Source organism: Callospermophilus lateralis, chromosome X, assembly GCF_048772815.1.
Source record: "Callospermophilus lateralis isolate mCalLat2 chromosome X, mCalLat2.hap1, whole genome shotgun sequence".
Taxonomy (NCBI): Eukaryota; Metazoa; Chordata; class Mammalia; order Rodentia; family Sciuridae; genus Callospermophilus; species Callospermophilus lateralis.
This window is the reverse complement of record NC_135325.1, coordinates 65,487,556-65,503,101: the sequence shown is the minus strand read 5'-3', so window position 1 is coordinate 65,503,101 and position 15,546 is coordinate 65,487,556. Positions and strand designations below refer to the sequence as shown.

Here is a 15,546-nt window from a genome sequence, read left to right as displayed (position 1 = left end):
GTCAATCCACAAAGTTTCTTTGTTACTCTTCATAGTCTAGTCCTGTCCTCATTTCCACACTTAGAAATTACTGTTCTCATGATATTTTCATCATAGATTAATTAATTTAGCTTGTTCTAGAACTTAACATAAATGAAAACATACAGTTTTGTTTTTTTGGTTAAAGCTTTCTCTTAACAGTTTTGGTATGCATCTATATATTGTCTATATAAGTAGTTTATTTATACTGGTGAATAGTAGCCATCCTATGAATATATGCTGCAACTTATTTATCCATTCTATTGATGGATACTTGAATTATTATTACCATGGGCTATTAAAGAATAGACTGTTGTGAAAAGACTTGTGTAAATATTTTTGTGGGCATATATTTTTCTTTTGTATAATCCTAGGATTACAATTACGGGATCATAGGATAGATGTATGTTTAGTTTTGTAAGAAACTGCCAGATGTTTTCTGAAAGTGTTTATACCATTTTATATTTCCACCAAAAAAAAGTCCCAAGAAACCATCCTGAGCATCCTACCAATGCCCAATATTATGAACCTTTTTAAACTATTATGCTCATTTTTTAATGCTCATTTTAATAGGAACTTACTTAAAGATACTTAGTAATCACTTTGTAAAATGTTTTTTCAATCTCTTTGCCCATTTTTAAGTTGATATATCCATTCAAATAAATTTACATAAATCTTGAAACTTGTGCCCATTAGATAAAAAGTGAAACACACATATGACCTTATAAGTTGTTCAAAGGAAGTCTAAAAATATTTCGACAAGTTAAAATGAAAGTGTACCTAGGATCACTTTTTATTTTGTTGAATGTTGCATTTGGATGGTAGAAAGAGGTAGCAGGAGTGTATTCTCAGGTAAGGGAGTAAATGGTATACATTGGTATGGGAAAACCACCATTGCTAACGTTATTTTTTTTTTCTTTCCCTTATCCATGCTTCCATATCTCAGCTTCTTCCACATGCTCTCTGATTTAGGGTTAGCTTATAGGTTTCCTGACCCCATCATTTTAGCAAGGTTTGGTCATCTAGAATTGGTTGTATACCTGAAATTCTATCTAAATTTTAAAGCCTGTTAGAGATTCTGAATAATGTATGAATTTACATTATCCCTGAGAGAATCATAAGATATGACAAAAAGGATGATCTATATTAATAGACCTTCTTTCACAAATGTTTGATTTAACCCTTTGTTAAAGCAAAGGAGTGATTATTGGTTAAAATATTCTTCAGGCCATGTTAACAGTTGATCAAGTAGAAAATATATCAAAATTTTGAGATAACATTCAGTAGCATTATGGAAGAATAATTTTGTATGTAATATTAATGGTTTAATTTTCAATAGAGCTTTTATATATTCTTATTATTCTTTTATATATTCTTATTTTATTAGAGAAAGATATAGAGGAACAAAGGCAAGAATCCCTCCCACTCAGAACTGAAATGGCTATTGTAGGTTGGATTTAGTGTACTCTGTAGTTTATCATTACAGAGTGACTAAATGTGAATAGCTTTGCAAGGACTAGGAAGAACATTATTCAGTGCAGATTAGAGAGGTGTGTTTGCCAAAAATCTCCACTTGTGTTCATTGTGTACAAAATTTAATTGATCTTAGGAGACTTATGTCTTCTCTAAAACAGTGCTCTTCATATGAGTGTGGCATGAGAAGAATAACTCTTGGAGCTGGAATTGTAGCTTAGTGGTAGAGTGCTTGCCTTGCATGCATGACACACTGGGTTTAATCCTCAGCACCACATAAAAATAAATAAATAAATAAAATAAAGACATTGTGTCCATCTACATCTAAAAAAGAATATTAGAAAAAAAAAAAAGAATAACTCACCAGGTCTCTGTGGAACTTTTGTTTCTGTTTAATTTATCACACATCTTTGTGTGAATAACTGTACCTCAGGATCTACTAAAGTAACCACTTCAGCCTGGAGTGATGGTGCTTGCCTGTAATCCCAGCAATTCTGGAGGCTGAGGCAGAAGGATCAAAAGTTTGAGGCGAGTCTCAGCAACTTAATGAGATGCTGTCTCAAAATTAAAAAAGGGCTAGGGATGTAGCTTATTGGTAAAATGCCCGTGTGTTCAATCCTCAGTACCTGCCCCCCCCACCACAAAGAAGAAAATAATAAAACAGATGAAGTGGTTACTTTATCTAGAGTAGCCAATTTCTCTCTCTCTCTCTGTATGTATGTATGTATGTGTTTGGTATGAGAATTAATCTGGGAGTCTCATACATATATATCTTACCTGCTTAGTGATCAGGGAAGAAAACTCTATGGAGGCCAAATATATTTTTTTAATTTCTTATAAGAAAAATTTCCTTTGACATCTGAGAGCTCTGAATTTATTTCAGCCTATTATGTCTTCTTATGTCAAAATCCTGATAAGTATACTTTTGATTTCTTTCATTTTTTTCCAGGGCTGAGGACTAAACTCAGGGCCTTGCGCTTGCTAGACAAGCGCTCTGCCACTAAGCTAAATCCTCAACCCCTGCTTTTGATTTCTTGAGGCAGCAGTATTAAAAAATGAAGTGAGTTTACGGATCATGAATTTTGGTTGGTGAAGATCACAGACTTGATTTTTTACCCCATCCTTTACTTTTCTTATTGTTACAGAAGAAACTACTATGGAGGAAACTGGGCCAGTTTTAGCTTTTCAGGACTGTTGTCCTGGCTAAAGGAATATCAGGTAAAGTTCTTTTATTTGATTTTTTTTTTATTTGCAAGACTGTTTTGTGCCACATAATAATCCACCATTGAAGAAAACTCTAGATGTCATCTAGGTAATATATAATTGATTCTTTATTTTTATTCAGTTATTTGTCAAAAAACATGTTACTTGAAGAGTAAATCATATACTGTTGGTACTATTTCCTATTTACTCTCTATGCCCAAATATAAAGCAAGATATTTACTTCCAAAATTATCTTTCACAAAAATATCCCAGTTCTTATATAACATTTTACATATTAGTAGTTGCTTTCTTTAGTTAATATATTTAAAACAGAAAACAAATAGTGGGCTGGGGTTGTGGTTCACAGGTAGAGCACTTGCCTAGTATATGTGAGGCACTGGGTTTGATCCTCAGCACCACATAAAAATAAAATAAAGGTATTGTGTCTACCTGAAACTAAGAAATAAATGTTAAAAAATAATAACAGCTAGTTAGGGAACATACATTGACTTGAAATGCTCTCTGTCAGTGGTAGTTTTGTATTTTCATATAAGTCATCTGACAGTGATAAAAAAAAGAGGAAAATGATTTAATATAAATAAATTAATTTTTAAGGGTAGGATTTTATTACTATACCTGTTGAATGAGTGCCATTATAAAGAAATTTTTAGAGATCTCAACGTAAAATATGGAATTTTTAATGTTGGAGAATTTACCAATTTATATGATAGGCTTTTAAAAAAACTCCTGAAATTTCTGCTGAGAACATCTAACATGGAATCATTAACTGCTACGTATCGAAAGAGTTTAGGTTGTTGGGAAAGGAGAATGATATATTCCAGAAAATGGCAGTTAGCTAAGAATAACTATTAAAACTTATTGATCACCGTACTAAGCACTGTAGTTGTGTTGATTGATTTAATGGTGTACATGACTCAAAGAATATCTCATGATAACAGAGACTTTAATGTTAAAGATGCAAGATACAGTATGAATATCATTTCATGAAATAAGTAGAGAAACAAATGATTGTAAAACAGTATTTCATATAATAATTCAACCTATCTATAAGTCAAGATAGTAAATGTTAGAAGTATATATTTATCTATTTTATCTATGTGCCTAAAATATTCATATATTTAAATTGATCGGAAATCCAGTTTTGAACCTTACCTTTGGAACATGTATATGAAGCACCTTATATTAGGTGTATTTAGTATTTCCTTGAGAAGAGTTAGTTTTTGTTCTCAGAAAAACAACAAAATACCCCAGTTGTCTGGAAGTTTTTTCTTGAGTGTGTTAGTTAGGTTTTTGACACTGTGACCAAAATACCTACAAGAACAACTTCTAGGAGGAAAAGTTTATGTGGACTCACGGTTTCAGAGGTTCAGTCTATGGTCAGCTGACTCCATTGCCTTGGGCCTGAGGTGAAGCAGAACATCATGGGGTAAGGGCATGGAGCAGGAAAGCTAAAAGAGAGAGGGAGAAAAGGAGAAGCCAGTAAAACAAGATATAATTCCCAAGGGTACATCCCTAGCGAACTACTTCTTCTTGTTATGCCCTACCTGATTACAGTTACTGCCCAGCTATTTCAGGGTAGAATGAACAGATTAGGTTATAACTCTCATTGTCTAATTATTTCACTATGAATATTCCTGCATTAACAGGAGCTTTTGGGGGAACACCTCATATCCAAACCATAACATTGGGAAAAGTGATTTTTGAAAGCAAATTTTAAAATCAGTTAGATTTAGTCAAATAGAAATAGTTTTGTAGAAGTACCTTTTTACTTTCAGGCTTGTTTTACTTCAGGATCTTTACTATGTCACCATGTCCTTTACCCCTTCACTCTTTCTTCTTAGTTCACTATTCTTTTCTTAGGTTGGAATCTCATGTCAACCAGCTAACATTCTTCTGTTTCACCTCCTCTTATACTTCTGTCAGGATTTTTAATACCATTTAATATTATTCTTGATAATAAAGCCTAAATGCTATTATTTTTCTTTAATTTTAATATATGAAATTCAAGACAGTGAAACCTTTGAAAAAGAATTATTGCCCTACTTTATAGAATTTTAAGGTTAGAAATTTTCTGAGAATTTACTTAACACAAATGATAATATTGTATTTTGAATATATATAATGCATTTACAAAGTTTTCTCAGTGAAAGATATGTATCTAGTAGTTTAAAAATTTAAACTTGGGGCTGGGATTATGTCTCAGCAGTAGAGCGCTTACCTAGCAGGTGCAAGGCCCTGGGTTTGATCCCCAGCACCACATAAAATAAAATAAATGTATAAAAAATTAATAATTGAACCTTTATATTTGGAAAAAGTATATGCTGATATCTTTGCAAGTACCCTGTATGTAAATATTGGGAAAAATTAAATTTCACGAAATTTTCTTCACTCAATATAATTAGTAATTGCTGAAAATTTTGAAGGACTACTTTCAACCCTTAGTAGTTTACATTCTTTAAATATATTCTGAATATAAAATATTCAGGGAATGGGTATTGTAAAATTTTTAGTTATACAGTTCTGAGTGTCTTTCAGAAACACTTTATATGCTATCAAAATAGAAAGTAGTGGTGAGCAGTCTTCAGAGATCCGAAAGTAAATAGAGTAAGGAAGTCATTTTGACCCTGGTGTTTTGATAGCTAAATATAAAACAACAGACAAAAAGCCGTTACTATTAACAAGCAATTTATGTAGTAGATGTTTGATTCTCAGCAGATAGGTTACTTTTGCTAATTCTTAAGCAGCATCAAAATAGCCATTTCCAGAAGACTATATCAAATGTCATATGCCCTGATAGAAATTTTATGTACCAAAGCTAGGTTTTGGTAGCATAACTTTTACACTGTGTTTTCTTCTCCTTCCTTTGAATTTGGCACCCTCTTTTGGAGTCATTTCAATGATGCTGAAGTGATGATATCCTTGGAATTTCAATGTGATGAAAGGAAAAGTATGAATTTAGAAAAGGTACACATTTTCTCAGAAAATTACAGGTTCCAATTGCTCAATTTAATTAAAACTTCTCATGTGTTTTGCTTAGGAAACCAATGACATTGTGATTGATAGTTCACTGTGGCAAGAACAAATTCTTGAAAATGAAGAAGCCATTGCTCTTAGCAGGAAGGACAAAACTATTCAACACGTGGAAGTATTTTGTTATGCCAGGTATGGAAAATAATTATTTAGATAACTAACAATAACGACTTCTTTTTCAAACTTCTTCATATGAAGCCAATAATAAAGTTTTAAATGACATTGGTTGCTCCAAGTCAAGTTGATATGTTGTTTTTGCTTGTTCTTAAGTCTGTTAGTTTTTTTCTATTTAGGAACTTGTAATGCCATCTTTCTTTATTGGATTACAATTTATCAAACTCTTTTAAATATATTATCTCCTATAATCTTTACAGAAGTCTTGCAATAGAATAGTTTCATTTTTTAAGAAAATCTGCAAAGGAACTCAGAGATTAAGTAATTTACCAAAAGTCATATGGTGTGGCAAATGGCAAGGCCACAAACCTAAACTAGAGAGTGACAGAGCCTGAGATTAAACTTCAGGGTTCTTTACTCCTGCTCCAATGTTTGTCCAGCTAGATCATTCTTCTAGTATAACATTCTGTGTAGCAAAATTGCAAGATTATAATTTTGATTTAGTTAAGTTCAGTGGTTGTAGCATTTGGATACGTATTTTTATAAATTACAGTAAAATAGTGGGAATTATAAATGTTCAAAGTATTCCCTCAAAGTGAAAGATTCATTGTTTTACAACAATTGGAATAGATTCTTTTTCTTTTTTGGTATTGGGGCTTGAACCCAGGGAGGGTTTACCACTGATTTATATTCCCAGTCCTTTTTATTTTTTTTATTTTAAGACAGGATCTCAGTAAGTTGCTTAGGGCCTTGCTGAGTTGCTGAGGCTGGTCTCAAACTTGTGATCCTCCTGCCTCAGCCTCCTGAATCCTTGGGCTTACAGGTATGCACCACCTGACTTTTTTTTTTTTTTTCAAATGATATGTGGTCAACAAGTTGAAAGGTTTAGTGCATCAGCTGTTAGGCACTTTAAAAGTAATTAGGTCTTATAATCCATTTCACCAGAGACTTTTCAGGATATGCTTTGTCATGTTACTTATTCTTGTTATGCCGAAGTGAGCCTGTGAAATGTTTGGTAACTGGTGCTTGATTTTTTTAACCTATTTTCATGTCTTTCAGGTAATTGGAAATTTCCTCATAAATACACAGTTAATGTTCTATGATTTTCTGTAAAAGATCTGCCTTTGAAGCATGAGATAAAGATTATAATTACATAATCCTAAATGTCATTTAGTATTAAAAGGTACAGCTTACTGACATTGCTCAAATCCAGTATAGAAAGATTTATGAGGAAGGTGATTACAACTGAAAAGTTATATTCTTATAAGAAGTAGGAGTAAATATTTGGTAATTTTATTGTGTGATATTTTGTGCCCATGAGTATTACTTGACTATTTCATAGAATCATACTGTAGCCCCCTTAAAGGTACTTTTTGATACTTCAAGGCTTTTGATTTCTCTGACAGTTAAGGTTAATAGTTTCTGATTACTGACTAGATAATGTTTTGAGTTCAAAGGAAATCATCTCATTTTCTGTTGCTCATATGTTCAATTTCATTTTTAGAACTTCTCAAAGTGAGAAATAGAAAATTAGATTATGAAGTTTGCCTTAAAATAGCCAAATAGGACTCTGTTTTGTGCTCTTCTGATTGCCAATTAAAATATGGAACAAGAGGTAAACACAAATAATGTTCCATGTCTTCATTCACTGGAGCAGGAAGAGCCTTGAGAACAGCTGGAAGTGGAGGGCTATACAGAAATTCCAGTTATATGTAGTTAGTGCTTAATGACATGAGCAAACAGGAATTAAGTGCCTCACTCAGTCCCATATTGCCAGGTAAAAAGGGGCTAGGGGCCAAATCAACTGTCAGATTTACTTTATATGAGAAGTTATCACTCAGAAACCATTGACTTAAATGTAAATCTTTATTTATATTTCTAACAACCTTGTTTCCTTTTTTTCCCCTACTGTAGTAGTTTAAATCTAAAAATATAAAAAAGGCTATTTGCTAGAGACAAACATACTGAGACCAGGGGTATAGTCCTGCCTTTCCCATTCAACTTACTATGTGGTACTCAGCAAGAGATGCTTTCATTTTGGGTCTAAAATATGAAGGGTTTGGACTAAGTAATCTCAAAAATATTTTTCAAATCTAAGTGCTACTGTTTCAGGTGCTAAGTAATAGACTAACATAAGTGAAGACAGTATCATCAATCTGAGAGCAAACTGTGGGCCATTTTGTGTAGGAATAAAAGGATTTTCATACCAGAAGATCCCTTTAAGCCCATCACCATATTATAACACAGTATAACAATTGATGATCATAATTCTATCCCAGTGTCTTCAGGCAAGTTAAAATAATATTGTCATTCCTACACTTGAAAAACTATGGAAATTTGAAGTATGTTTTAGAAAGAGTACTAAAATGGTTAAAAAAAATCATTTTAAGGGACAAGCTATATTTATTTATTTATTTTTTGGTGTCATTTCTTTCTTTTTTATTGGTTGTTCAAAACATTACAAAGCTCATGATATATCATCTTTCATACATTTGACTCAATTGGGTTATGAACTCCCATTTTTACCCCAAATACAAATTGCAGAATCACATCAGTTACACACTCACATTTTTACATAATGGCATATTAGTGACTGTTGTATTGTGCTACCTTTCCTATCCCCTACTATCCTCCCTCCCCTCCCCTCCCATCTTCCCTCTCTACCTCATCTGCTGTTGTTCAATTCTCTCCCTTGTTCCCCTCCCCCCTTTCCCCTCACAACCTCTTCTATGTATTTTTGTGTAACATTGATGGTCTCCTATCACTTCCATATGCTTTCCATTCTCTCTCCCTTTCTCTCCCCCCACTCGTCTTTGTTTAATGTTAATCTTTTCCTCATGCTCTTCCTCCCTGTTCTGTTCTTAGTTGCTCTCTTTATATCAAAGAAGACATTTGGCATTTGTTTTTTAAGGATTGGCTAGCTTCGCTTAGCATAATCTGCTCTAATGCCATCCATTTCCCTGCAAAATCCATGATTTTGTCATTTTTTAGTGCTGTGTAGTACTCCATTGTGTATAGATGCCACATTTTTTTTTATCCATTCATCTGTTGAAGGGCATCTAGGTTGGTTCCACAGTCTAGCTATTGTGAATTGTGCCGCTATGATCATTGATGTGGCAGTATCCCTATAGTACGCTCTTTTAAGATCCTCAGGGAATAGTCCAAGGAGGGCGATAGCTGGGTCAAATGGTGGATCCATTCCCAGCTTTCCCAGGTATCTCCACACTGCTTTCCAAATTGGCCTTACCAATTTGCAGTCCCACCAGCAGTGTACAAGTGTACCCTTTTCCCCACATCCTCGCCAACACTTATTGTTGTTTGACTTCCTAATAGCTGCCAATCTTACTGGAGTGAGATGGTATCTTAGGGTGGTTTTGATTTGCATTTCTCTGACTGCTAGAGATGGTGAGCATTTTTTCATGTACTTGTTGATTGATTGTATGTCCTCCTCTGTGAAGTGTCTGTTCAGGTCCTTGGCCCATTTGTTGATTGGGTTGTTTGTTATCTTATTGTTTAATTTTTTGAGTTCTTTGTATATTCTGGATATTAGGGCTCTATCTGAAGTGTGAGGGGTAAAAATTTGTTCCCAGGATGTAGGCTCTCTATTTACCTCTCTTATTGTTTCTCTTGCTGAGAAAAAACTTTTTAGTTTAAGTAAGTCCCATTTATTTATTCTTGTTATTAACTCTTGGGCTATGGGCGTCCTATTAAGGAATTTGGAGCCCCACCCCACAGTATGTAGATCGTAGCCAACTTTTTCTTCTATCAGACGCAGTGTCTCTGATTTGTTATCTAGACAAGCTATATTTATCTAGAAAATTTTCTTATTTTCCCTAAATAGTAGATTTTTGGCATTTTTGAGGGACACATCATAAAAATCTTCATGAATACTGTTTTGTAAACTGTGAAAAGTATTACACAAGTTCCTGACAGTTTTTGTTGGTCTTTTACATATTTGTTATTGATGTTATATCCTGTGCACGTAGAGTTTGTGTGTTTTTAGTTCTACAGTATTTTATCACATGCATTCATGTATCCACCACCATAGCCACTACAGAACAGAATGGTTCCATTACCACAAGGATTCTTCCTATTGCTTTTTTGTCATCAAACCTTATTTTTCCCTCTTTGCTGCCTCCACCAAATCCCTAACCCATGGCATCCACTAATCTGTTTCCTAATCTTGCCATTTTGAGAATGCTATATAAATGTAACAACATTATATATAGCCTTTGTCCTTGGCTTTTTTTTTTATTCAGCATAATTCTCTAGTAATTCATCCATATTATTGTGTACATTGATCATTTGCTCGGTTTTTCTTGTGGAGTAGTATTCCATGGTTTGGAGTTATGAATGTAAGTTGTTTAATGATTTACCCATTAAAAAATCTGGGGTGTTTCCAGGTTTTGACTGATTAAAAAAAGAGCTGCAATGCAATTTCACATAAAAGAATTTTGTGAACATCTGAGATAAATGTTTTCCTTGAGTTAAAAGTTTTCCTTTCTCTCTTATAAACATCCAAGTGTACAATTGCTGGGTCATATGATAATTGCACATTTAGTTTTAAAAAAATGCTAACAAACTGTTTTCCAGAAGAATTATACCATTTTACATTCCCATGAAAATATGAATAATTCAGTTTCTCCACATTTTTACCTGAATTTATTGTTTTTACTTATTTTAGCCATTTTGATAGGTGTTCAGTGATACCGGTTTGTGGTTTTAATATACATTTCTCTAATATGATTAATTTTAACTAGCTTTTCATATGCCTGTTTGCCATCGTTTATCTTTTTTGTGAAATGTCTATTCAGGTATCTTGCTTTTTAAAAATTAAACTCTCATTTTTTGCTTTTGTTTTCAAAGTTCTCTATTCTAGATATGTATCCTTTGTCAGATATTGGTTTGATAATTTACCCCCCAGTCTGTATCTTATCTTTTTATGCTCTTCAAATAGTATAGGTTGCAGAGAATATTTTTAATTTTGAATAAGTCCAACTTATCGTTTTTTTTCTTTTGTGGATTATGGTTTTTGTGTATAGTCTGAGAATTCTGAACTGTAAATCTAGAAGATTTTTCCTATTTAAAAATGTTATGGATTTATATTGTACACTTAAGTCTATGATTCACTTCATGTTAATTTTGTATAAGGTGTAAATTTTAGGTTGATGTGTTTTTTCCCTTCCCAACCTAAGGACACTCAATTGCTTCATCAACATTTGTTGAATGGCTGTTCTTTCACCATTGAATTACTTATTTTACCTGTCAAAAATTAGATAGATTGTACTTGGATGCATGTACTCTTCCATTGATCTATATGTCTTCCCCCACCAATACTACACTGTCATAATTACTGAAGCTATATAATAGGTCTTAATACCAGGTAGAATGATTCCTCCCAATTTATTTTTCTTTGACAAGATTGTTTTAACTAGAGTTTATGCATTTCCATATTAATGCTTTAATAAGTTTGCCCATGTATTAAAAAGCATTGCTAGAAATTTGATAGAAATTGCATTAAATATGCAGATCAGATCAGGGAGAATTGATATCTTTATTACTCTGAGTCTTCTATTCTTTGAACAGTATATGTATCTTCATTTCTGGTATTCATTTTAAATTTTTTTTATTTAGTTGTTGGTGGACACAATACATTTATTTATTTTTATATGGTGTTGGTCAAACCCAGTGCCTCACATGTGCTAGGCACATACTCTATTACTGAGAAACAACCCCAGTCCCTGGTGGTCATTTTTTTCCTCCAAAAAATCATTTTAATTTTTAGCATACCAGTCTTGGACATGTTTTGATAACTACATCCTTAAGTATTTGATTTTCTTTGGAAGAATTGTAAATAGTATTAACATTTTAATTTTTTTTTTCTGGATCATTGTTGTTAGTACTTAGAAATGCAGTAGATATTAATATGTTGATCTGGAATGTACCCTAAAATTTTGCTGAATGTACTTATTAGATATTTTTTCCCCAGAATCTATTTTCTGTTGAAAGTCATGTACTTTCTACCTAGAGCCACATACCACAGGTTAATTATGTTTTCTACTTAATACTTAAGCTCACTTAATGAGCTTCTTTTTCCCCCAGAAGGATATTATTTTCACTTCCTGAGGACTTTGTAATTATTCACTAATGTTGGCCAATCTTTAAGGTCTCTCACTTACTAACTATATTTTTCCTATGTTCTTTCATAGGAAAAACCCCAAATCAGAAAGACTTATTTTCTCAAGCATTTCAGATAAGTGATATTCAACTTTTAAAGAGAAGTCAAACTTAAATTCTTTATATAAATGAATTTAAATATGGGATATTATTTAAATATGGGATATTATTTTAAATGATTTTGAAAACTTCCAAAATGTAAAGACAATTTGTAATGATAAGAACGTTGAAATACTATAACTTTTCTTCCCAGTTTAGACCAGATGATTTAGCTTCTTTATAGAATTGGTGTTTATTAGAAGAAAATCTATGGTTTCATTCACAGATAGGGCATTTAATTTTTTAATACCTAGAAAGAATAAAGTATATATATCTTGGCCATAAATTATATTATAGTCATACTCGTAGCCCCTTTATTTTTATATTTGATTGCATTGGGGACAAGGCAAGAATGCAAATGGACCAGTGCAAACCCATTCTTACTCTTTTTGGAAAATATCTCAAAGTACAACTCAATAAAATTGTATACTCCTGTACATATATTAGATATAATTTTTAATTGATTTTGGCTTATTTTTAAAAAATATTTTGAAGTCTTTAAGTTGATAGTTTTAGTGATAATTTGAACAATAAATTCAATGGTTTGGGTTATTGCAAAATTTGTCTATACACTAAATTGTAAATTGTGATTGGTTATTATCATAGGTTAAGTTGAGTTATCATAAATCCTGATGATCCAGATTGTGTTTTCAGAGTTGTGTTATCCTGAGTGCTTCTTCAAATAAGTAAACTTAATTTCTAGTTTGGACCTGTAAATATTTTTCCTATATAAAGATTGTTTCTCATTGAAACAATCTTTATATAGGTCTCAAACTTGTCAGCTCAAGTGGTCTTCCTACCTCAGCCTCCCTCCCACCTTAGCCTTCTGAGCCTTTTGGGGGGCAGTACTCAGGATTGAACCCAGTGGTACTTTACCACCGAGATACCACCAAATCCCTTTTCATTTTTTGAGACAGAGTCCTGATTAGGTGCTGAGGCTAGGCTAGAACTTGCAATCCTCCTGTGATGGACCCCTGAGTGGTTGGGAATACAGGTGGGCTCTGCTGTGACTAACTGAAATGATCTTTTGTGATTACATGGTTGACTTATGAAAGGGAAGTGAGAAAGTGAGAAAAATTATATATATTATTTGTATAACAACTGATATAACCTAGTGCTTTACATATTTTATTACATTTAATTTCATTCTGTGCAATAGTCACGTACATGAATTATAGGTATATCATACTGGTAAATAAACTGAAGCTCTGGGATAGCCAGCAGTAGCAGAACTAGGATGTAAACCCATTTTATCTAACTCAAGGCTGTACTGTTTCCACTGGGCCATGTTATTATTGATTTATTTTTTGGGCATTGAACTCAGGTTTCTCTACCACTGAGTTATATGCCCAGCTCTTGTTATTTTGAGACAGGGTCTTATTACATTGCCCAGGCTGGCCTGGCCTTGAATTTGGCCATCCTCCTGCCTCAACCTCAAGAGTAGCTGGGATTAAAGGCTGGTACCAACATATCCAGATATAGACCTAGGCTGGTCTTAAACTTGTCAGCTCAAGTGGTCTTCCTACCTCAGCCTCCCTCCCACCTCAGCCTTCTGAGCAACTGGGATTATTGCCATTGACCACCATGGGCCTGCTGAAAATAACATGTTGTATTTTAGTCAGCAGATGAACACATTAATGCATAAGGAGCCATCCCACAAAGTGAATAAAGTTGTTTCCTTTTTGAAGACAATCTCCTAAAAAAGTGCATTTACTTCTTTAATTTGTTAGAATGCTGTGTGGTATTATAAAGCCATCATAGATGTAATGGGGGAAAAAAAAAGCCTAACTCCTGGTGTTAGGAAGATAGGATGAATCCAGTTTCCTTCAGTTGTTGTGATGGTGGTTTATATTGTAAGAAATATTTTTTGTAATTTATATGGGGGAACAAAACCAACTATTATTTCTACTTGTAAATCTTTGACAGACTGAAAATGCACAAACAGTTCACACTCAATCACACAATTGCTCTTAATAAAAGATTTGTACTTGTTAATTACATAATGTCATATTGTTTCTTAAGTGGGAAGAGAGTTATTTCTTTCTAAAATATTGACATTGATTTGTACTTTTCCTGTCCTATTTTTGCTTATTTTTGAACATTCTTTCTCTTTTTCTGGTATAATGTTAAAGCAAAATGAAAGCTTATTTCTTAGATTCAAATGAACTAACTCTCTAGTGGATTGATATAGATACAAATAATAAAGGCTTTATTACAGCAAGAATATAAAATTGTGTTAACTCATATTAACTCCAAAAACAGAGAAAATTTATAAGCAGTAAGCTTCTTGAGAAATAAAACCAATGCAATGATATCAGTAAGAATAAAGAAATAAAAATAAGTGTAAACTGACCTGCAGTTCTTGCATTTTAGGGGAAAGTATTCATTATTGTGTACAATAAGTTTGTTTTAGCCTGTGGTACAAAGCCCAACTATAAGTTGTAACAAATGGCTAGATAAGTAGTTGGGTGGGTAAGTAAGTAAGGTTGTTTGAAAAGAGAAGATTTATTAATTGTGTACCTTAAACACATCAGAAAACTGGGACAGATGCTCTGCATTTCTGTTAGCTTTCCATCCAGGATTACAAAATGCTTGCCACAATTCCAGTTTTTCATACAACAAAAATCTTAACCATAGAAGAATTTTTATTTATTTATTTATTTATACAAGTAAATGTATGCTTCATTTTATTATTCTAAAAAATCTTTACCAAGAGCTCCCAGCAGACTCATAACTCATGGGCTAAAACTGGATTAGGCTTACTCCCAAATCATATCCCATGTGAAGGCTTGTAAAGTTCTAATGACTGGTTTTCATTCCACATGATTCATCTCCTAGTACTGTGTACCTCTGACTTCTATTGGAGCAATATTGGGGCTCTCATAGCAAGGGGGTAAAAGTTATTGAGTAGGCAACAGTTGTACCTGCTGTATACCACCCAATGACATTTTGTTCTTGGAGAAATGTATCTAGAGATTGATATTTCAACTATATTCTTTTTTTAAAGTATTTTTAATTATAGATGGACATAATACATGTATTTTATTTATTTATTTTTATGTGGTGCTGAGGATCAAACCCAGTGCCTCACATATGCTGGGCAAGCACTTTATTATTGAGCTACAACTCCAGCCCCTCAATTATATTCTTAATATTTTATTTTTGGGAACACATAGGGAATTATGTATATCAATATATGATATTGCAGTAATTTAAGATGAATTAATGTTTCTTTGTATTATGGTTTTCTAGAACAACATTTTTTGGATAGTCTGATCTTGTACTTCTTTTTTGTTGTTTTTGGGTACCAGGGGTTGAACTCAAGGTCACTCGACCTCTGAGCTACATCCCCAGCCCTATTTTATTTATTTTTATTTTTTTTATTGGTTGTTCAAAACATTACAAAGCTCT

At 33.0% G+C, this 15,546-nt stretch overlaps 1 protein-coding gene across 1 annotated transcript in view; it reads left to right on the top strand.

Annotated features, from left to right (window-relative positions):
- Nucleotides 1-15,546, top strand: part of Chm (CHM Rab escort protein) — a 167,528-nt gene that overhangs the window by 58,483 nt on the left and 93,499 nt on the right. The window contains exons 3-4 of the mRNA XM_077106285.1: nucleotides 2,637-2,709; nucleotides 5,753-5,877. Coding sequence (XP_076962400.1) covers nucleotides 2,637-2,709; nucleotides 5,753-5,877 — 198 coding nt within the window. The remainder of the gene's footprint in view (nucleotides 1-2,636; nucleotides 2,710-5,752; nucleotides 5,878-15,546) is intronic.